At 46.4% G+C, this 23,432-nt stretch overlaps 1 protein-coding gene across 3 annotated transcripts in view; it reads right to left on the reverse strand.

Annotated features, from left to right (window-relative positions):
• Positions 1-688: 688 nt before the first annotated feature.
• The window catches only part of KIF2A (kinesin family member 2A), a 77,059-nt gene continuing 54,315 nt past the window's right edge, over positions 689-23,432 (reverse strand). For 2 of the 3 annotated variants that reach the window (XM_044276163.1, XM_044276162.1), the window contains exons 13-21: positions 10,789-10,931; positions 10,443-10,647; positions 8,629-8,739; positions 7,986-8,053; positions 6,277-6,390; positions 4,602-4,752; positions 3,193-3,294; positions 2,342-2,477; positions 689-1,541 (exon numbers count right to left, since the gene is read on the reverse strand). In XM_044276163.1, the coding sequence (XP_044132098.1) occupies positions 1,456-1,541; positions 2,342-2,477; positions 3,193-3,294; positions 4,602-4,752; positions 6,277-6,390; positions 7,986-8,053; positions 8,629-8,739; positions 10,443-10,647; positions 10,789-10,931 (1,116 nt within the window). In that variant the 3' untranslated portion in view covers positions 689-1,455. The remainder of the gene's footprint in view (positions 1,542-2,341; positions 2,478-3,192; positions 3,295-4,601; positions 4,753-6,276; positions 6,391-7,985; positions 8,054-8,628; positions 8,740-10,442; positions 10,648-10,788; positions 10,932-23,432) is intronic. The other variant, XM_044276164.1, reaches the window with a different exon arrangement.

A 23,432-nucleotide genomic window follows, 5' to 3' on the forward strand; every position in this document is an offset into this window, starting at 1 on the left:
TCATTTCTGCAAAAGGATTCCCGACCAAGTATTGAGTGCATAACTGAACATAATTATTTGAAGGTTGACTTTTTTTGTATTAAAAACACTTTTCTTTTATTGGTCGGATGAAATATGCTAATTTTTTTAGATAGGAAATTTGGGTTTTCATGAGCTGTATGCCAAAATCATCAATATTAAAACAATATAAGGCTTGAACTACTTCAGTTGGTGTGTAATGAATCTAAAATATATGAAAGTCTAATGTTTATCAGTACATTACAGAAAATAATGAACTTTATCACAATATGCTAATTTTTTGAGAAGGACCTGTATATATGCACCGATATCCAGAAGTGCAGTGGCACACGCACAGTCGCTGCTCCAGGAGCCTCTGCACTTGTAGTGCTACTCGGGGCAGATGTGAGGTTGTCAGGGCTGGGCAAATGTCCGGCCCTGTCAATCAAGAGGTAAGTGGGCTCCTTTTCACCTGCAGGGGCAGCCCCTTTACAGGTGAAGAAATACAAATTGATTTGTTAGAATCTATTTCCTCATCCCTAGGAGGCACAGATGTCCATGCTTCTCTCTATTCACTTCCATGGGGCGTTATGTCGGGGTACCACCATTCTCCACATAGATGTTGGTCCTAGAGGTGGAACACACATTGTTCAGACAATTATGATCTCAAAAAGAGAAGAATGAAGAAAAATGAAATAAATAAGAATTTAATACAAAAATACGAAGGAAAAATAAAATAAAAAGACAAACAATGGATAAATACACAACTGTATGTATGGGAAGCTGAGCAGTCTCAGCCGAACAGTGAACTGCCACCGTCCGGCTACTCTGTTATACAGTAAATCCTCTGTACTTCCATATGGCACATCCTACAGCAAAAATAGATGTGTGATCAATTTACATCGACAAAGAACGCTTGTATTTTATTAAGGCTGTGCATAAGGAAAACATGTCGGGTCGGGAGCCTTCAGAAAGGCACATAGGAGGTGTGCACAGCGAGTCCATAATATCTGTACCTGTACAATCACGGATGAATAGGCAAGCATGCAAGTAGCTTACAACCATCATTTCTCATTCTGCAGCAATATGGAGTCTTGGATGATGAGAAGATGGAGGCTTTCCTCCAGTACACAGTTTTAAAGTTATTTATTAAAAATAAAAAATAAAATAGACAAACATTTGGAAAGTAAGACATTGAATGGTGTATTTTGGACAAAGTGCCTGGTAGTCCCTACCGATAAGTTTGTGCCGTTCGGGTCTGAAGCTTGTCGCGGCGTCAGTGTAGTGGTTAGCCCAAAACAGTTATCCATTCAAGTGAAAGAGGAGGAAATTCCCACTGACATTATAAAAAGTTGACTTAACGGTTCAAGTAATGGGGTTTTACGGCCACAGTTTAATAATAATGCTATGTTACAGGAGAAAGTTCTTTGTAAGGTCATCCTTCATTAAAGCCTTCTCTTAAAGGGCCCGTGGTCTCTTGGGGTTTATCTGCTTGCTGGCTTGTTCCTCCTCTTGTAAAGCAGATCGGAACGATTTCACTTTGTCTGAAAGAGTCAAAAGAACTCGCATCACCCGGATGATAATTAAAAGGTTTAATAATATTGCTTTATGCATATCCTCTATGCACCACTCATGTTTTACGGCGGGTAATGGTCCAGAATTGTGGTAACAGATTCCGTCACCTCTCCCGACAGGTCTGTTTTAGTATCTACTTGCATTCCCCACGTAGCCATTCTAGACCATCTATTCTTAAGAATGTATGTTCCTGACATTCCTCTATTATTCCTACTAGAACTTTGAATAAATGCACTTACACACACAAACTTGCTGTTCCCAGTGGGAGGTGTGTCACTGGCATCACTGATTGGATAGTTTCAGACTGTGCAGGGTCACCACCCCCCAACTGGTAACAGACCTCCAATGGCCTATCCTAAGGCTAAACCTCCAATACTGTATTCTCAGATAAGCCCTTTAGAGATTTGCAGGAAAATCTGATTTGGTTTCCCAGGATATAATGTGAACCCGCTGGCCATCTACAGATAAATGAACTCTGTCTGGCGTTCTGCAGAACTGATAAGGGTAGGTTCACACCTCCGTTTAACTGATCCGGCAGAGAACAGCCTGCCAGAGGTCGCCGGATACTGCCATTCACTGCCGGACCCCATCCTTCAGTTTTCCTGCATGAGTGCCGGGTTTCAGCTGGACAAAAAAAAATGGTACATGCAGCGTTTTTTGCCCGGCCCAAATTCGGGCGGCAGTATCCAGCTAGACCGGATCAAGTGAAATCCTGCTGGTTGTTCTCTGCCACAACAGTTAAACCTACCCATAGCAGTTAAATACACACCTCGTAATTCAGTAAGGATGTCAATCTTCTGCTCTAGGATTGCTTCAAGTTGTGTAGCGTAAGAGTCCACATCGTAGTCCACCTCTTCAGCCATTTCTAACAGCACTTTCTCATCTTCAAGCCATCGTATAGATTCCTGTGCATAAAAACAGCAGCTCCTGAGATTATGCAGTGTTGTCGGGCCAAGGGCCAGTTCACAAAAATGGTTTTTTTTTTTTTTTTGCACAATTCGTTGACACATATTACGCGCATATTTTGATGTGTAATACGTCTGTAAACTGCCTCGCATTTATTTCAATGGGACTCAGCAGTTGCTTCATTTTTCCCACGTTCTATCTTGGGACAGAATCAGCGCCGATTTTCCCATTATAATTAAATGGGAGGCAGAAAAATACACACACCCCACAAAAAAAAAAAAAAAAAATAATAATAATAATAATTTTGAGGCAAAAAATAAAAATTGGAGTCCGCAATGATTTTTTACACGTGTATTTTAGAAATCAGCCGTGTGAACCGACCCTAAGAGTCCATGGAGCAAAAGAACCTGAGAGTGAGGGGCAGCTATAGGAATCGGGTCCGGGCACCTGAAGAGTGACGGGTGAAGAAAATACAGACATCAAAAGCTAATATGGAAGTAACAGAGAGACATCTACATCCAGCCACAGGAGGAGGGAGGGCGGCTCCGCGGCTGAGCCTCACACGGGCAGACTGCGCCCACAAGGATGTAAGATTTCATTTATCATGGGAGGCAAAACAAATGCAATAATACTGCTGCACCAACCACTTACATGCACCTATAGACCCCAATTAAGTCCCACACAAGAAACGTGTATACAGTATGTCACACCTACCTGAAACACGGCTCTGTGATCTTCTACGACCTGTTCCTCCATCTCCACCATTTGAGACACTGCTTCATGGAAGGTGAACAGTTGTGGGGAAACCTCTTCCTCCTGAATATCACAGAATGAGGAGAGTCCTATTCAGTAATCTGAATGAAGTCAATAGACACTATAGGCACGTAACGTAACGATAAAAGGCTAAAGATGTCTCAGCTTCAGGAACAGAAAGGGAAAAAAGAGCCACTAAAGACGATTCTTTTTAGATCCTGCATCACTTTGCATTTTTGTGATTGACATGTGGGTGACACTTCCAATATGGCCGCCTTTCCTATTGTCAGTGTACAACTGACAGGCAACCTTTTAGGCCCTGTGCGGTACATTTATGACACTGGATGTTAAGTACCAGCTGCCAGGAACATACATGTATAGCACCGGGCAGGACACAGTTAAAGTGGTTGTCTCACTTTAGCAAATGGCATTTATCATGTAGAGAACGTTAGTACAAGGCACTTACTAATGTATTGTGATGGTCCATATTGCCTCCTTTGCTAGCTTGATTCATTTTTCCATTACATTATACACTGCTCGTTTCCATGGGTATGACCACCCTGAAATCCATCAGTGGTGGTCGTGCTTGCCCCATCCTCTCTGGTGGCCGGGACGGTGATAGTGCACATAGCCTGGTGCTTTTTTCTATAGTGTGCAAGCATGACCACTGATAGATTGCAGGGTGGTCGTAACCATGGAAATCAGCAGTGTATAATGTGATGGAAAAATAAATCCAGCCAGCATAGAAAGCAATATGGACTATCAAAATACATTAGTAAGTGGCTTGTATTAACTTAGTCTACATAATAAATGCTATTTTCTGAAGCGAGACAACCCCTTTAATAGAGATATTGGTATTTTTTCCTGTTATGATGGACATTTTTGAAGTGCACCAGAGTGCGTATTTAAAGGGGCTGCCTGGAAATAGAAAAAAGGGTCTGCCGGACACAGCCATGGATAGGAGTGCTATGCTTTCTGAGAACAAGCAGGCCCTATTCCCAGTTCTGAACCACCCCTTTAAGACATGATTCACTCTCAGTCTGCGGATGTGTTTCACGCTTATATATTATCCATTCGGCATTTACAGCCAGGATTTTTTTTTAGGTGCTTTATATCAAATGACCTCTGATGACACATCACGTTCAAGTTACAGGAGACCTCATACACCAGGGGTCAGCAACCTCCGGCACTTCAGCTGTTGTGAAACCACAAATCCTGACGTGTTCCATTCCATTCCCTTCTATGGGAATTCCGAGAACAGGCGAGCAAGTATGCATGCTAGGAGTTGTAGTTTCACCACAGCTTGCTGAACCCCAGTGTACACAAGGACATGTAGATCATCAGGCTGTGTAGTACACATATCCACCCACATTTTGTTCACATAAGAGCTTGAGGTCGTCTCTCTGAGGGGAGCTGCCCACTCCCCACAGTGACTCCAAGTCATCCAGCTGATTCTGGGCATGATGTAACATGGGGCGGAGGTCTCCTGCCGCGGTCGGATCCACGGTCAGTTCTTTCACTCTGAAAAGAGAAGCAGTTCATTAGTATGAGGAACAGCTCAGATGGTTCTCTGTCCTGCCAGATGTTCAGGGCACAAGAAAATAAAATAAGAAGCCACTAGAATAACAATCCAAATGCATAGTTGTCAGCTTTAAGATCTCCTTGTTCTAGATCCAACACAATCATCATTTACCCAATGTACCATACAGGGGCACGTATCTACTGGCAGTATATGAGGGAAGTGCATTCAAGGGTTTTTTCTTGGACTTAAATATTGATTATCCTCAGGATAGGTCTTAAATATCTGATCGATGGGGGTCTGGGCAATTAGCTGTTGGAAGGGGCCATGGCACTGTGCGAGACTGCAACCTCTTCCTTGGCCAGTGACATCACGTCCAGTGGTGACATGGTCTCAGTCCCATTCAAGCGACTAAAACCATGCACAGCTGCTATACAATGTATGGTGCTGGGCTTGGAATACTACGAAGGAGCCATAGTGCTCATCCGAGCACCACAAACCCTTCAAAAGGGAGGATAGGTTATCAACATTTAATTCCTGGAAAACCCCCTTTAAAACAAACAGACTTGGGCTCTGGCACAGGGAACCAATTCTTCCCAGGTCAGAAGTTCTCAGATATGCCGGAAAGACACAGTGGACTTTTCTTCTAGAACGCTACATAAGGTCTTATTCAAATGATGCAGATTGCACTATTTGAATAAGCCCTTAAAATTAGACTTTCACCCCAAATATCTGGAGTTTTAGTGTTCTCATCTTTCAGATGCCCTAGTGCCAATTAGAGTAGCCCTCAGCTGTGATGCCTATTAGTATACTTCACATCCCCCAGAGCTTCAGGAAGCCCTCTTGGGCACTAATAAGGGTTGAGAGTCCTCACATGTCATATGTAAAGGACATCTTATGCTAATCATTGAGGGTCTGACTGCAGGGCATCTGGGATCCCAAGAACGTTCTAGATTGGTTCTTGGCACCAGTTTTGTAGACCACACATGCACGATGGCCATGGAGATGAATGCCAGTGATGGAAACTGCTGAACAAGACCACACTAGACTTTCTGTAAGTCCCATTCATCTCGAATTGAGATAAATCTCACATGCGTGACCTCTTCTCTTCTGGTACCAAGAACAAAACTTAAGTTTTTTGGGGAGATCCTTAAAGGGGCTGTCCCAACAGTCCATGCCCATATGCACTGAAGTGGGTTCCTCCCTGTGCACCCCCTATATTTGCCATAGAGAAGAGCAGCTGCAAATACTGGCTCTGGCACTGCCAGACCACAAGGTGCAGCTGCCCTCATCAGCGGTGACAGCCTCTTCAAGGGTCTTCTACACACGACCAAGGAAATCTCTACCAGCTGACAGCCAAAAATAAATGATCCAAACTAAATGCATGCTACCAACTTATGATGACATTCTAGAAAACCATGCAACACAGTCAACTGAAAGTGTGAGCAATAAATAAAAAGGATGGTGCCAATGGCTCAGACCACGAGAATACATGAATGCACATGACAAGGTTCTGGAGGTTAGACCTGGTGAGCGTAGGAGAGAAGTCGTCATACTCATAGGAAGGAGAGAGATCAGAGCGACTTCCGCTACCCTGAGAGAAGGGAATATCCGATGGACTAATCCCAAATTCCTTTACCCTGGAGCCCGAGACACAGCAGGAAGATGAAGCAAAGTTGATAAGCATAGAAGAGAATTTAGCATTAGCCTATCCATGGTGGAAGGCTGAGAAGAGATTCAACAGAACATTACAAGGTACAGAAATTAAGACTTTGCGACATAGAAACGTACTGCAGAGAGATACATCATCTGTAATTTACAGAAATCTGAGCTGGGGAGGAGTATGGCTTATGGCAAGTCACCGATCATTGCTGGTCTGTCCATGAGCATTAGGTGGCACATGATGGGCCGGGTGTTGGGTAAAAGCCATGCTCCGGTGGTTATTGTAAGGCTGTCTGTTCCTACAATGAATGGCAGCTCATGGACAGACTGGCAGCGAACAGAGAAAATAAAGTTGCAGCTCGCGCAGAGCTCTGGCGGATGTACCATCTGCATCAACGTTATCCAGAAATGATAATGATAGTGGTCATCACACTTAGTACAGATATAACCTAGAACATAGTGAGCCATTCTTAACATCAAAGCAAAGGGACTACGTTGGGAATGCCATGATATTTCCCAGTTTCCTGCTGGCAGCTAAGTGCCAAGCCAGAGTATGGCTATATTCACACCGCATCTGGAGTGCGTCAAGAAAGAGCCCAGCGTAGACATCAGATGCATGTTTGCCACCATGAGGCTTCAGCCAAGCAATTAAAATATTCTGATTGGTGGGGGATAAAACCTCTCGGACCCAAGTCTATTCTGGAAAAAAGGGAACAAAGTCTCTTCAGCTTTTCTTCTGACTACACAGTTCCTTTCAAAGGAATGGGGCCGTGTTGTAATTCCCTCCACTTCTTGTGAGAGTATCCTTGTGCAGGGAAACCCTAAATACCCCCGGGTGCACCATTATGTATGTTGCAACTCAACCCTATTCCCTGTAATAGGGCTGAGCTGCAATACCAGACAACCCATGGACAGGTGGGGTGCTGTTTCTAGAAGAGAGAAGCCTTCCGGCAGAGAAGGGCCTGCCAGTGTTGTCTGGATCTGGCGTTGCCGGATGTTAACCGTAATGGGTTCCGGCGGAGATCCGACTGCTACAGGATTCTATGCAGGAACAACCTGCTGGAAAGGTGTAATGCAAATGTGAAAGCAGCAGTCTCAGAGCAGAACTAAGGGCAGAGGAGGCCGGCCATTACTGAAGCCTCACTACTCTTTTACTGTAGGTCTTGTGATTACAAAGAATGTTCTCCAACTTGGGCTACTTTCACAGTAGCGTTAGCAGGGTCCGGCAGAGGAACAGCCTGCCGAATCCGTACTAACTGTAGCCCATGTGTGCCGCTGGAAGTCCGCTCCCGCCCCATTCACTATAATGACAAGCCAGAGGTCCGGCCGCAGCACGGCAATCATGCTGAGAGGCGGCCGGCCAAAAACTGCAGCATGCCCAGTTATTATAGTGAATAGGGCTGAAGCGGACTACCGGCGGCATACATGGGCTAGGGTTAGTACGGATCCGGCAGGCTGTTCCCCTGCCAGACCCCGCTACCGCTAATGTGAAAAGTAGCCTTAACTAAAAAAGCACTTTATACCTGGATCCTAAGGATGTAAATACGTGTTCAGAAGAGAAAAATAAAATTACCTGTTTGCATATCTTAAGGTGTTTAAGGTATTTTCACAAGATGCCATTCCAGGGGAAATAGTAGCAATCTGCGAGGGAATGCACAAGAGATTACTCATCTTTAAACAAGGAAATTGGGTTCCAGTTTAATGTACATAAAGCTTCATCATTGTAGAAGGTGCACATTCCCCTTCAATCTGTCTCCTGACCGACACCCCCCCCCCCCCCCCCCCCATACTTGCAATTGAAATTTAAAGCGGTTGTGTCATGCCAAGTGCTCAAGTTAGAGGGCTAACTAACATATCTGTGGAGGTCATACCACTGAGACCCACCACTGATCACGAGGACCCGATATCCTGTGGAACCACTCTAAATATACAGAGCACTGTGTACTTGACCATCTCCTGGACGCCCAGAAAAATGAACGGAGTGGCTGAGCGCATCCCCGACTGGCTCCTTTGTTCATTTCAGGGGTTCCACTGGCTACAGGGTACCCCTTCTCCTGGCAGCAGGACCCCCACCGATCTAACCATTATCCCCTACCCTGTGGATAAGGGAGAACATAACTGGAATACCCCTTTAAATGCCATCTCCTGTATAAAACTCCTGACTGCACTGATATGTAACAAAATAAATGTACTGGAAACAATGGGTTAAAGCTTACCATGCACGTCCGAGAGTTTTCACCAATGAAAGAGTCCCGCAGAACCTGTGTCAGTTTACTGGCCCTGAACGGCGTGTGGGGCTTATTCCGGCCAAGTGCACGGATGCATTCCTGGAAACACAAAGCAGGAGCCAAGCTTAGCAGATCCTCTATCGAGAAAGTATTGTATTTAATCACATTTTATATATAAAAATGTACAGTGCAATATTATACTCACTAGCTCACATTTATGTCCAAAAATAGCGCACACTGAGACATTAAAAAGGGTTATCCATGCCAATGGCCGGGCCCCTTGTATGGATTATACTTACCTGCTCCCTGGCGCCCACATCTAGCTGCTGCATCTTCCGGTCGCTCGGATCAAAACATCTGGCGATAGCCAATAGCAGGCCACGAAGACGACGAGCCCCCAGGAGGCTGGTCACCTTCATGGACTGCTATTTGGCGCAACATGTCAATAAATTGATCTAGCTGTAAAGGGGTTATCTGAGATGTATTTTTCTTCATCTTTCACCCCTTGATGTGATTTAACAACTGCTGCATTGATGATTTCTGACTGACACAGCCGCCGAGGCTGTCCGACTGTGCAGACGCAATCCGCATACACTGTGTGGTGTAACGGGGCTAGGATCACATTCACAAAGTGAGGCATGTGTTCCCGTAAGTGCCTGCAACCTAATTTGAGCGCAGCGCTGGCACGATAAGGAAATTTTAATCATCAGTGAAATGGTTGTAATTCACTTTAAGGCTACTTTCACACTAGCGTTCGATCGGATCTGATCATATTAATGCAGACGGAGGCTCCGTTCAGAGCGGATCCGTCTGCATTAAATTGGCAAAAAAAAAGCTAAGTGTGAAATTAGCCTGAGCGGATCCGTCCAGACTTTTACATTGAAAGTCAATGGGGGACGGAGCCGCTTGAAGATTGAGCCATATTGTGGCATCTTCAAACGGATCCGTCCCCATTGACTTACATTGTAAGTCTGGACGGATCCGCTTGCCTCCGCACGGCCAGGCGGACAGGTGTCTGCCTGCTGAGCGGAGCGGAGGCTGAACGCCGCCAGACTGATGCAGTCTGAGCGGATCCGCATCCATTCAGACTGCATCAGGGCTGGACGGAAGCGTTCGGGTCCGCTCGTGAGCCCCTTCAAACGGAACTCACGAGCGGACAGCCGAACACTAGTGTGAAAGTAGCCTAAGAGAGGCAAGATGAAATAAAAGAAAAAACACATCTTGGAAAACCCCTTTAACTTGTACATTGGCTAAATTGATGATGTTCTTTTTGATAGATGTAGGCCAGTGTGTTTAGTATTAATAGGGATGGGTTATATTTGGCAGAAAGCATCCATTATCTGGCGGCACTTTACCGCTGCTTACACGCACCCTAAAAATCACCCAAGATCTGTCTAATAACACATTTTTTCAAAATGTCCCTGTACTTTGGAAAAACCTTTAATATGTCATAGCAGCATATCAAAAGTGTTGATTGGTGGGGGTCCCCCCACTGATCAGTAGAACGAGGTCAGAAAAGCACTCGCATAGCATGCTCTCCATCCTCTCAGCAGAGGATTGGAGCGAGACAGATTCCATAGCGCCCGTCTCGTTCAGTCTCCTGCAGCAAAGAGAGAGCACGATAGGCGAGCGCTTCTGTCCTCATTGTAGAGATCGGCAGGGGTCTCAGCCCTTGGCCCCCCAGCAATTAAAACTTTTGATATGCTACTATGACACATGAAACATTTTTCCCAGATTACAGTGCCGCTTTAAGAACGACGACTTTTCTTGCACGTCATTCAAGAGCTTACATAAAAACCCACCTTTAGTGCTAATAAACTCTTGTTTATCTCAGCCCCTTCGAGTCGGGTTTGTCTGTCTGCGCTCGAGGTGTCAGCGCCTCGTTCATTTCCAGCCAAGTCAATCAGAGAAAATTTACCATGGAGCTTCCCTTTCCGTCGTAAGATTATCTGGAACACAGCGTGACTTCTAGAAGAGTGTGCATTAGCCGAGGTCTGACCTGACGTCCTAAAGCATGGGGGGGAGGTAAAAGAACCAGTCACCTATGAGGAAATTCCATATAACAGCAGCAAATACGTTGCATCATAGTAATGAGAGTCAACACCTTCAACCAAGACATGTAAAAAGCAGTCTCATTACGTAGCCTACCTGCAGCTATTGCCAATCTCAATGAGCTTGAGAACATCTTCTACACATTTCACTTCTCTCTCCTGTAGGCCAACCACCTGCACCTGCTGCTTGCCATCTTCCAGGACTCTTAATTTGGTTTTCCCGTTCAATAAGTCAAAAACCTTAAAAAAAGAAAAACGGGATCCCCCATTAATAGAATGTATCACTTATCCTTTGGTATACAAGACTATGGTAGATATGGAAACAGAAGAGTGAGAACATCAAACAACTTCTCCCCCACTGCTCCCATCCACAAGAGGAACATGGCCCCCTGTCCTAGTGATTGGCAGAAGTCTCAGGCTGGGTTCAGACCTGAGCGTTTTACAGCGCGTTCCTACGCGCTCTAAAACGCTCAACAGGCAAGAACCAATGATTCCCTATGGGAATGGTTCTCACCTGAGCGTTTTACAGCGCGTACGATCGCGCTGTAAAACGCCCGACGCCCCAAGAAGTACAGGAGCTTCTTTGGGGCGTCTTGTCGCGCGTTCCCGTACATAGACTTCAGCGGGAACGCGCGACAATGGGCGTTCGCTTGTTCCGGAGCCGCGATTGTAATCGCGCATAAAGAGCGCTCCATCCCGAACGCTCAGGTCTGAACCCAGCCTCAGAGGTCAGACTAGCTATCATGTCTGACCCTATACTGCGAGTAGGTGATAATAGTGAGAAATAGTCAGCATTCACCTACCGCCCAAGTCCTAGGCCAGTTTCAACCATAACGACAGCCCGCACACCCCAGGCCAGTGAAATTCAACTACTGACATTTTGCCCCCACCGCCCCTCTTGTCTAAACTCCAAGAGGCTGCATGGCTCCTATGTCTTATACCCAAGTGCATTTAACGCTTCCACTGCCACGGCAATGTTCACACTTCTGACAAACTAAACCTGATTATGAACCTCATTATTCCCTCATACCCATACATTCCACTGAAAGTCACGGGCACCATCATTCAAGTTTGCCCTATTTAACATGCATAAAAATTCACATTTGTCATCCAGTTTGTCCCAAGAATCACCTGAGATGCAAAACACTCTAAAAAAGATTGGTACGTACATTTTGTGGCCTTGTGCTAAAATTGTAAAAAATAAATAAAAAAAATTCAAGTTTTTCCCATCAATCTGCACTCAATCTTCCTTAATAAGAAACTTAAAAGAGAATTTTAGAAATTTTTGCAAATGTATTAAAAAGGCGATGCTAAAATTTCACATGGACCTAAGCACCGGGAACGCAAGGATCGCGAGAACTACAGGGAGCGCTGGAAATACCCAAGATGGCGCTGCCTAAGCAGCAGAAACACAGAGGCGCACATGCACAAACACCCAACATTGACGCCGAGGACTCTGACGCGGACGATGGCAGTGAGCTGGAGGTCACTCCAACCCTCTGAAATGACCAGCAAATATCCAGATCTCTCCTAAAAGAACTAATGACAAGCACAGGAGCCTCTGATATGCGAGTTAAAAGATATAAAGCACGACTTGAGACATATGTATACCAGATTGGAGACTATGGAAACAACCCAGGCTACTTTAGTAGATTTTAATAATTAAGGGGCGCATAGTCTGGGAAACTGTCAAGCACATGTAAAGTACTCATATTATTTGATTGAAGATCAGGAAAATCGTGGTAGGAGGAATAATCTGAGGTTAAAGGGGTTGCCTGAATTAGTCACGCCAGACTCACTGACCTCCACCGTTACTATTATTTTCTCTTATATGCTGGGTCAGGACTCAGGCAATCTAGAGATGGAATGAGTCCTTAGGGCACAACGGCCTCCTCCGAAGCGAAATGAAGCCCCAAGAGATGTTATCTGTCACTTGACACATTACCAGACTAAAGAAAAGATCCTCGCAGCTTCTAGATCCGCAACCCCAATTTTGTATGAGTGTTCCAATATCACTATAAAAATCAAGACTTATCTAATCTGACTTTACGTAAAAGAAATCATTTACGACCACTACTTGAAAACAAAAAAATGACATACCGATGGCTACATCCCTTTGGCTTGCTGATTAACTCACCAGGTCATAAGTTGGTAGTCCGGACCATATCCGAACTACAAAAAGTATATGAAGACTCTAGAAATTACTGATTGGCACTCTGCTCAAGACATAGCCGCTTTGCCACCTTTTCCAGTTTTGGCATCCCGGACTGCGGTGACTTGCGCCAAACAGCAAAAATCCAATGTTTCATCAAGTAAAAGAACTCCCAAGAAAACCCCATCATTGCAGGAGAGTATAACAAAGGATTGTTGATGATAAAAAGGGGGGAAGGGAAAGGAGAAGAGAAAAAAGGAAAGGAGAAGAGAAAAAAGGAAAGGAGAAGAGAAAAAAGGAAAGGAAAAAAAAAAAAAAAAAAGTGGGAAAAAAGGGGAAGAAAAAAAAAATGCCCACATCATAGCGTGCCCGGTAAGATGGCGTTAGGCCACTAAATGGAAAGTCCTACCCCCTGTAGCTAATAGATTGGGCCTTTGGCCCTATATTGTTGTTATAGAATTGTATTTCTTTTTTGACAGTTTTTAAATATCATTATATGTGGAGTAAATTGATCTCAACAAACTGTCATTATATTCTTCAAATTAATAATTGTAACTTTCTTTTTTTCTTCCTTTCCTGTCATATTCTCAAAGAAAGTACTCTAATGAATATTGTTAAACAGGCCCATATTTTTCCAACAAACCTCTCAGCGACCCTTACTTTCTTCTTACTGTAAAAATGTTGATACTTTCCTAAGATCATTTTTTTTCCTTTCCCCCCCCAATGACCACGGTTAAAATTTGTACCTTCAACGTCGGAGGGATGAATGCACCGGCAAAGAGGAGCCAAATAGATAAATCCCTGAACAAACACGAGGTAGGAATAGCTTTGTTTCAGGAAATGCATTTTAGACAAACATTTACCAAAATTAGCACACCTGCATTACAACCAATGGTTTCATAGTACATCTCCTAGATCAGCCTCTAAAGGGGTTAGTATAGCTTTTCATGCAAAACTTCCCTTTGTGGTACGCTCATCCAAAATTGACTCCAAGGGAAGATTTATCTTTCTCAAGAGGGAAATAGGTTACCAATAGCGCAGCGCGATATAAATGTTACAATAGATTCGATATTGGACTCCTCGGGCTCCTCCACTTCCATCTCTAAGATGGCCCTGGATAAGCTGAAGAGGTCCTTGGCAGACTTTGCCTTAACAGACGTCTGGCGAACATGTCATCCGGAGGATAGGGATTATTCTTTTTTTCCCCCCATTTTCATCAATGTTATCATCGACTAGATTACCTGTTTGTTCCAGCACAACAGCTTTATGTCATAATGCAGAGATTGGAAATATTACTTTATCTGATGACGCGTCCGTATTCTTAACATAGATTACAGAGCCTCTCCAAGACGACCTATAAATGGCGATTAAACTATACGCTAATACAAGAGGAAGAGAAGCGTAAACAAATTGAAAAAAAGTTCTGTTCGAAAACTTTACCATCAATGACTCCGAAGAAGTTCCTCGGGGTACCCCTTGCACGTACAGAGCTGAAAAATCTTTTAAATATTAAAAACTAAAAAATTATTTCAAACTCAGTTCAAATTTTACGCACATGGAAATAAATCCACAATAATGTCACAAATTAAGAAAAGGAATGCTAAAGCATATATACCAAAAATTAACGGCCCTTCTGCTCAAATACTATACACCACGGAGCAAATAGCCCAACAGGTCAGTGTTTACTATAGGGATTTATATAACCTCCACCCACTCAGACTACACAGTCTGATTTAGAACTCCATAAAAAGGTTATTGATAATTGGCTTTCTAGTCTATCATTACCAACTATTACAAAAGAACAGGCGGAGTTGTTGAATAAATCCTTTACAATGACTGAACTGGATAAGGCCCTGAAGGAATCTCCACTCAATAAATCTCCAGGCCCAGATGTCCTACCAATATCTTATTTAGGCATATCCTCCTCCCTCGTCCGCTTGATGTCTGTAATGCAACTTTGGATGGCTCACCACTACCACCTCAGATGCTATCCACACATATATCGATAATAGCAAAGCAAAATAAAGATCCTACCCATTGTGCAAACTATCGTCCCATTAAAATATCTATCGTCACCTTTAAATAAGGACCTAAAATTGTTCGCTAAACTTTTTGCTAATAGACAAACTATTCCTTCCATCAATAACCTCTCCTGAACAGGTTGGATTTATCCCCGGTAGGGAAGGCGAAATGAATACCACACGTATTTTACATTTACTTAAATTCGTAAGGAAAACAAATACTCCCCTGGTCTTACTGAATACAGATGCAGAAAAGGCCTTTGACCGAATTGATTGGCTGTTTCTAACCAGGACTTTAAATCGTTTCGGGATTCTACTACCTTTTATTAATGCGATAATGGCCATGTACAAGACATCTGCAGCCCAGATTTGGGTAAACGGAACACTCTCTCCTCGCTTTGGTATCAGTAATGGCACTAGACAGGGATGCCCATGCTCCCCAATTCTCTTTATTCTAGTATTTAAAACTATTTTACAGGCTATTCAACAAGACGAGAGAATAGAGGGGGATTACCCTGGGAAACAGACAACATCACCTTGCTGCGTTTGCAGATTATGTTCTATTCTTTTTTACAAATCCGTCAAGCGCCTTTCCTGCAATAATTTCAAATTTAGACATTTTGGTACATTTTCAAATAAATCTGAATAAATCCCAGGTCCTAAATATAACATTATCCGCTTCTACAGCCATTAGGCTTCAACATTTAGCTCCGTTTATGTGGACTTATTCTATAAAATTTTTAGGTAGTAATATAACTTCTAATATAATAGACTCCTCTAATATATTTTGAGAAACTCTCCCTCCTGAAGCATATAATATTAGTCTCCCTCTATCGGACTTATGTCCACTGGGAACCTTGCCTACTATGTCAGAGATTAAAATCAATCCTCGGTTGAAAAGTCTCTCCCCTTTTCACATCCAGCATCTTAGGGTACTGTCACACTTGCGTTTTTCTTTTCAGGCATAGAGTTCCGTCCGAGGGGCTCTATACCGGAAAAGAACTGATCAGTTTTATCCCCATGCATTCTGAATGGAGAGCAATCCGTTCAGGATGTCTTCAGTTCAGTCTTTTTGACTGATCAGGACAAAGATAAAACCGTAGCACGCTACGGTTTTATCTCCGGCCCAAAAAACGGAAGACTTGCCTGAATGCCGGATTTTTTTTTTCCATAGGAATGCAATAGTGCCGGATCCTGCATTTAAAATACCGGAATGCCGGATCTGGCATTCAAAATGCCGGATCCGTCCTTCCGGTCTGCACATGCGCAGACTGAAAAAAAAATGCCAGACCCGTTTTTCCGGATGACACCGGAAAGACTGATCCAGCACTTCAATGCATTTTTCAGACTGATCAGGATCCTGATAAGTCTTACAAATGCCATCAGTTGGCATACGTTTTGCCGTCACCGGAACTGCTTGCCGAATCACTCTGCCGCAAGTGTGAAAGTAGCCTCATTCATTATATTAGACCTTATCTCACATTTCTGGAAACTCCTATAGAATACTCTGAATTTGAGAAATTAGTTACACAACAAAAAGAGCCTGCTAAAAAGATCTCGACTCTATATGTTTTATTATTACCCAGAAATACATTAAATGAATTTTGGTTCATTACAAAGTTGGAAGAAGAAATTTTCAGATGGTAAAAAACAAAATCGATAATGTCTCAAACATCTAAAATCTCTAGATGCGTAAAGCTTCAGGAAAATTATGATAAAGGTATTAACGAGATGGTATTATACACCAGAAAGGATAAATACTATACAGAAAACAATCCAATGTGGAGATGTAGGGGAGAGATAGGTTCATTTTTCCCATATCCGGTGGCTGTGCCCTAAAATTAAAGAATACTGGACGCTGATATGTAGGGAAATATCAGTAATGTGTAATATAGATGTGCCGATCTCCCCTAAGATATACCTTTTGGGCCTTTTTTCTGACTTACAAATTCCATCTGATGTTAAAAAAATTGGCTCAAATATTAATGGGAGCGGCCAGATTAATAATCGCCAGTCTATGGAAACAAATCGAGGCAACGACGATCTCATACTGGCAAAACAAGGTGGACCAACTATACCGATTTGAACAGTTAGCTCTTGATACACCGAAAAAATGTTCTGCTGTCTGGAACCCATGGCTGAAATATTGGGGTCTGGAACTATCTATCTCCAATATTTAATGGAGATGGTAGCTCTAGAATGTTGTTTGTTTCACTCATACTCGTATTAAGGCTGGTTACAGCCTGCATTTGTGGGCGGGGCTGCCGGCTACTTATTCCCACGCGACCTCACCTCCAGGACAGTCGCTTCAGGCTGGCTCGTTCGTCCCGCTTCGTCACTTCCGGTTTGCGGACTCGTCACTTCCGGGTAAGTCTCGGCTCGCTCGGCTGCCTCGAGCGTGCGGCAGCATCCGTCCACCGCCCGGTCGGTCTCCCTCTTCTCTCCGGCGCCAGGGGAACCTCTTCTCTACAGGTCTGTTCTCCTCAGCAGGGTTCGGCGATACCGGCGTCGGCGGCTCTCTAGGTGGGGGGGCGATCCGTTCCACGGTCATTATATTGATGTTCACCCAGCTGTGCGCTTGATCATGTTGTGAATTTCTCTCAGTAGGAAGTAATTTTCAGTGTCATAAATTGCAAACTCATAGCTAGCGATAGTCAACCATACTGCAGTCCTCTTATATTGAGGATAGTGAAGTATTATCTGCATCCTCCTTAAAAGAAGATTCATATAGACATTAGCAGACCATATAGTAATGTAGAAGCACTCCCAAATCCACGATTGCCTGTTACTTCTTGTGAGTTTCTGATATACATATCCCTAGCCACAATGATTCAGTGGATGCAGAGCTGGGGAATGAAAAAAAAAAAAAAAAAAAAAAAAAAGAAAAAAGGGGAGCCCCGCTCTGTTTATTTTGTGAATGTGTGTTCTCCAGCAGTTTCACTGATCCAATAGGATTCCTCATTTCATGTAGACATGTCCCCAACGCCATGCCCGTGCGATGCTCCAACTGCCATGTCCTCAATTCCTGTTGTGCCGCCCTCCTGTGTGCATTTGCACCTCCGCATCGCATGCTACCCTCCTGTGCCCTAGTTTGTGGCGCGGCGGTGGTGTCGCCTCCCGCGCGCGCCTGGTCGGCTCCACTTACCGCCTCCTTTCTGGGCGTTTTTCATGGCTTGGTGGCGTGGGCTGCCCTCCGTGCTCGGGTTCCTGGCATAGCGGCCGCGCCGCCCCTTTGTGCACAGGCATGTGGCTCTGCCGGCTTCCCGGCCCGGCGCATATGTGGAGGGGGGCGGCAGTTCACTTAGACGGGCCTTCCCTTCTGGGTCGCAATGCTGCTTCCGGTGTCATTTTGTGAGCTCATTGTCATACTTGGGTGCTGATACGTTTTTCCCCAATAGGAGCAGGATCGCGGCTAAGCTTGTCCAGTCTTCCCGTTCAGCCAGGTAGCTGTTCATCAAGTTCCTGGGTTCCTCAGGTATCTTATACAGGTTGTTTTACTATTTCTACAGTATCATTTTGCTCCCACTCGCCATACGTAGTCTACCTGGACCGCCCAGGCTCGCTTGTGTCCTTCCTCCTGGATCACCCAGGCTCGTGTCTTTAGTCTTCCTGGTTCACTCAGGCTCATCTTCTTGCTGTCATCCTGGATCGCCCAGGCCCGCTCTGTCTCTGTCGTCCTGGATCGCCCAGGCCCGCTCTGTCTCTGTCGTCCTGGATCGCCCAGGCCCGCTCTGTCTCTGTCGTCCTGGATCGCCCAGGCCCGCTCTGTCTCTGTCGTCCTGGATCGCCCAGGCCCGCTCTGTCTCTGTCGTCCTGGATCGCCCAGGCCCGCTCTGTCTCTGTCGTCCTGGATCGCCCAGGCCCGCTCTGTCTCTGTCGTCCTGGATCGCCCAGGCCCGCTCTGTCTCTGTCGTCCTGGATCGCCCAGGCCCGCTCTGTCTCTGTCGTCCTGGATCGCCCAGGCCCGCTCTGTCTCTGTCGTCCTGGATCGCCCAGGCCCGCTCTGTCTCTGTCGTCCTGGATCGCCCAGGCCCGCTCTGTCTCTGTCGTCCTGGATCGCCCAGGCCCGCTCTGTCTCTGTCGTCCTGGATCGCCCAGGCCCGCTCTGTCTCTGTTGTCCTGGATCGCCCAGGCCCGCTCTGTCTCTGTCGTCCTGGATCGCCCAGGCCCGCTCTGTCTCTGTTGTCCTGGATCGCCCAGGCCCGCTCTGTCTCTGTCCACCCATTCACATTCTTTATAGGCACTTCTGAGCACGCCAGGTCCACCCAGTGACGCCTCTTCAGTCAACCCCTGCTGCCAGGGTAATTTTCCTTCCCGGACCGCCAGGTCCTTTTCTCGCCTCCCTTTTCCTGCGTCACGTGGGTCCCCCTTCGGTCACGACACGCTCCCATTCTAAGAGTTTTCACCCAACTCATCCAGGTCCTTCAAGCAGGCACCAGAGGCGTTCAGTTCCTCTTCTCGCCTGTTCACCCACCCCGCCCTCGGCACCCCTAGGTCTTCCTTTCTCTTCAGCTCTCCCAAAAGCGGTGTTCATTCGTGCCTATCTTGCTTATGTCCGCAGGTAATTATTTTTCCCCGTACTCTCTCCAGTACCCTCCTGTAGCAAGGTCCAGTTCCGTGCATTCGGGTAGGATCACGTTTCCTTCTCGCCTCTCTCCTCGTTTCATGCCAGTCCTTGGTTGTATTTAAAATTATTATTTTTTTTTTTTCTCTCCCCATCTGTCGTTTTGACTTTTCTTTAACAGGTGCGAGATGTCCCAACCATCCGATATTGAGGACTCCCTCTCGGGCCCCGGCTCATCAGTTTCAGGGCACGCTGGTAGCCCATCACTCAGGCGTTGGACTGTCCCTAAACTCATCGCCGAGTTGAGTAAGAGAGGTATTCCCCATCCAGCTTCGGCCCGGAAGGCGGAGCTCTATCGCCTCCTGAGGACAGAGCAAGGGAGCGGCAGTTCGCAGTCCTCCCTCTCATCTATCCAACTGTCGCTGAATCAGCTGCAAGCCACCATAAGCGGCCTCGTCGGTTCTTTGGCGGACGTCCAATCCAGAGTCACAGAGCTGGAATCACGCGGTCCAGGGGATCCCCCGGCCGCAATCACGGCGGTCGTGCCCTCGTCCTCCCAGGAGCCAGTATTGGGTACGCTCAGTGCTGGTCCTGTCGTGGCCCCAGCCCACTTTGTTCCCGAAGCCATCAAAAAGGACATTTTAGCTGGGAAGGACGTCAACTTGGCGTCCATCCTGATAGCTTCCCAAGATGTGGCTGAGAACAGAGTCATCAATTGCGGGGAGGTTGCAGTACTACTCAGGGCCAAAGATGCCCGCCTGAATAGAAAGCTTTCTATTCCGGAGTTTGTGCTGGCATTTAGCCTTTACCGCGATGTGGTCTGCTCAGCCCACCCGCTCAGGCGGGAGGAACTGGACACTTATCTGTACCGGCTGACGGACCTAGGATACAAATATGGCGGCGCCAACTTTTATGATTATCATCGTTCATTTTCCGCCAAGGCCGCGGCAGCCTTAGTCCAGTTTCAGTTTGTTACCAACTGGGCTATATTGGACATGGAGCTCTTTTTCCGACACTTCGCCGGGCTGAGAGCTCCCACCTGCACGACGTGCCAGTCCATCTCGCACACGGCCGACTGGTGTCCCTTGCTGGCCACTCCAGGTCTGGACCGGGCCCTCCCGGGTCCTTCTGGCCTAAGAAGCCAGCCGTCCGTGGACAAGTTGGGCAGGCCCATTGTGTTTCTTGGGCAGAGCCAAGTATGTAACAATTTTAATGCAGGAGGGTGCGGCTTTGGTAGCTGCAGAGCTCTACACGTTTGCTCGCTGTGCTTCAGGGCTCACCCCCGTTCTTCCTGCCCGAAAAAATCCTCAAAGCCATGACTAGCCGACATCAACATCGAATTGTTGGCTGTTCTCTTGCAGGAACACCCCGATCAGCATTTGGTCCATCCTCCTCCAGCTGTTTTCCAGTCTCCAGGTTCCAGTCGCCACTTCCAAGACCGAGGGCCCTAGCACGAGGGTCACCTTCCTGGGCATCGTGTTAGATTCCATCTCCATGGAAGCAAGTCTGCCGGAGGCGAAATTATCTAGGATCAGGTCTGCAGTCTCCATTGCGGCTTCCTCCCGGGTTCTTACCAAACTGGAGTTGCAGTCTCTCCTGGGTTCCCTTAATTTCGCCTCACGGATCATGCCCCAGGGGAGATCCTTCGTGTCTAGGCTCCTCTCTCTTCTTCCCTCGGCACAGGACCAGGATTCCGTCATCCATCTTGACAACCAGGCAGTGGCGGATCTCCTCATGTGGCACTCCTTCCTCACTTCCTGGAATGGCATTTCCCTTTTCGTGCCCTCCTTGGATGCCTTTTCCCCGAGGATCCAGTCCGACGCCGCTGCTTCTCGCGGGTTTGCGGCCATTTTTCACCCCCACTGGCTGGTTGGCAATTGGCCGGCGGAGTTCTCCCTCGATGGCGAGTCCCTCAAATCTTCCCCTCTCCTGGAACTATACCCGCTGGTGGCGGCCGCCCAGGTCTGGGGCCCCCTTTGGGCCAACAAACCCGTGGCTTTCATCACGGACAGCCTAGTCCTGGTAGAGGTTCTCTCCAAAGGCAGGGCCAAATCACCAAGGATCATGTCCCTCCTCCGCAGGTTGGTCTGGTTGTCCCTACGGCACAACTTTCATATTTTCCCTTCCCACATCGCGGGGGCTGAGAATGTAGCGGCGGACGCCTTGTCCCGTTTTAACTACACCATCTTCTTCCAGGCTATGCCAGACGCAGATCCGGTGGGCACGCCCGTTCCCCCCTTCAACCTCCTGACCATGGACTAGGACAGCTGGTGGCATCCGCGAAGAAGTTGGTCCAGGGATCTTTAGCCAAAAACACCGCCAGGAACTATCTCACGGCGCTTCAGGCTCAGCCACCCGCAGAAAGGCCAAGACTATGTGACCTTTGTCATGGCATTCATCGCCCACTGCCATCTCCACCTGCACCTCACCCACAACTCCATCAAGGGGTACCTAGCGGGGGTCCAGCACTACAGACTGCTTGCTGATCCTTCTTGCCAATCCATCCTAGCCAACCAGGCGGTGAAGGCAACCCTCAGAGGCATACAAAAAAACAGTCCAAGCCCAGCGGCGCAGAGACAGCCAGTCTCTGGGGAGCTATTTCGAAGTCTGTCACTAGCCCTAGATGGTTCCCCCTTTGGGCACCCAGCAAGCCTCGTCATCAAGGCTGCAATATATCTCGGGTTTTATGGTTTCCTAAGACCAGGGGAATTTACTTCCAGCGCCTTGACACGCTCCACCCTCCTTAAACGCCATCTCATTCGCCAAGGTGACAAGTTTTCCCTATTTCTGCCTTCTTCAAAGACTAGCCAATCGGGTCCTCCGGTCGAGATTAGGTTTTTCCCCACATCTAACTCCTGGTGCCCCGTCAAGGTCCTGGGGGCCCTGGCCGAGTTTCTCCTTCCTCTCGCTCCAGAGGATCCGCTGCTTCCCCTCCAGGGCAGACCGCTCTCCGCGTCCCAGTTCATGTCCCACGTTCGCGCATTAGCAGCAGGGCTAGGGCATAACCCAGACACGATTTCAGGGCATTCTTTCCGTATAGGAGCCGCCTCCGCGGCCTCTAAGCACCAGGTTCCCGCGCATATTATCCGCAGGATGGGGCGCTGGCGTTCTTCATGCTTTGCCAGGTATATACCTAACCCGCAGGTCGAGATTGCCAGGGCTTTTGGTTCACTGGCCTTGTAAGTTGTCCCGTTTACTCAATAAACATGTTTCACTCCTAACGCGTGGTATCTTCTTGCCCACATATACAGGCCTACCCCGCTCTGGCTCCGGGCACAGTTCAGCCATAATAGGTCTTGGAGGGTGGTTGGCCCCCCCTCCCCCCAACTCCAAGCTGACGTACACCTCAGCCCCTACCACAAATAAGAACGTAGGAATACTTTGACAGGACTTCTTATTTTTTTCCTTTTCTTTCTCTTTCTAAATACGTGGTATGAAAACGTGGGTTTTATTAAACTTAAATAGTTTATGACTATCTTCTAGATGGTTCAAAATGTTTCTTAAACAAAGGATTAATCAGACCACTACTCTATTGCCCTTCATGTTTATATAATGTCTAATAAAATATATTAAAACCAATAAGAGACACATGAAAGCTACTTAAAGTTTGCCAAAAAAAAAAAAGCACCTAAAGGACTGTGAGAAACAAGATGCTCTGGTTTGATGAAATCAAGATCAAACTTTTTGGCCTCAATTCTAAGTATCATGTTTGGAGGAAACCAGACACTTAACAATACCACCCCTACAGTAAAGCATGGTGGTGGCGGTATCAAGCTGTAGGTGTTTTTCAGTGACTGGGACAGGGAGACTGGTCAGGGTTGAGAGAAAGGAGAATGGAGCAAAGTGCAGAGATACTGTTAATGAAAGTAACAGTAGTGCTCCGGACTTCAGACTGGACCAAAGGGTCATCCTCCAACAAGACAATGACTCTACAGCCAAGACAACACAGGAGTGACTTAGTGACAACTCTGTGAATGTCCTTGAGTGGCCCAGCCAGAGCCCTG

Source organism: Bufo gargarizans, chromosome 1 (genome assembly GCF_014858855.1).
Source record: "Bufo gargarizans isolate SCDJY-AF-19 chromosome 1, ASM1485885v1, whole genome shotgun sequence".
Classification (NCBI taxonomy): Eukaryota; Metazoa; Chordata; class Amphibia; order Anura; family Bufonidae; genus Bufo; species Bufo gargarizans.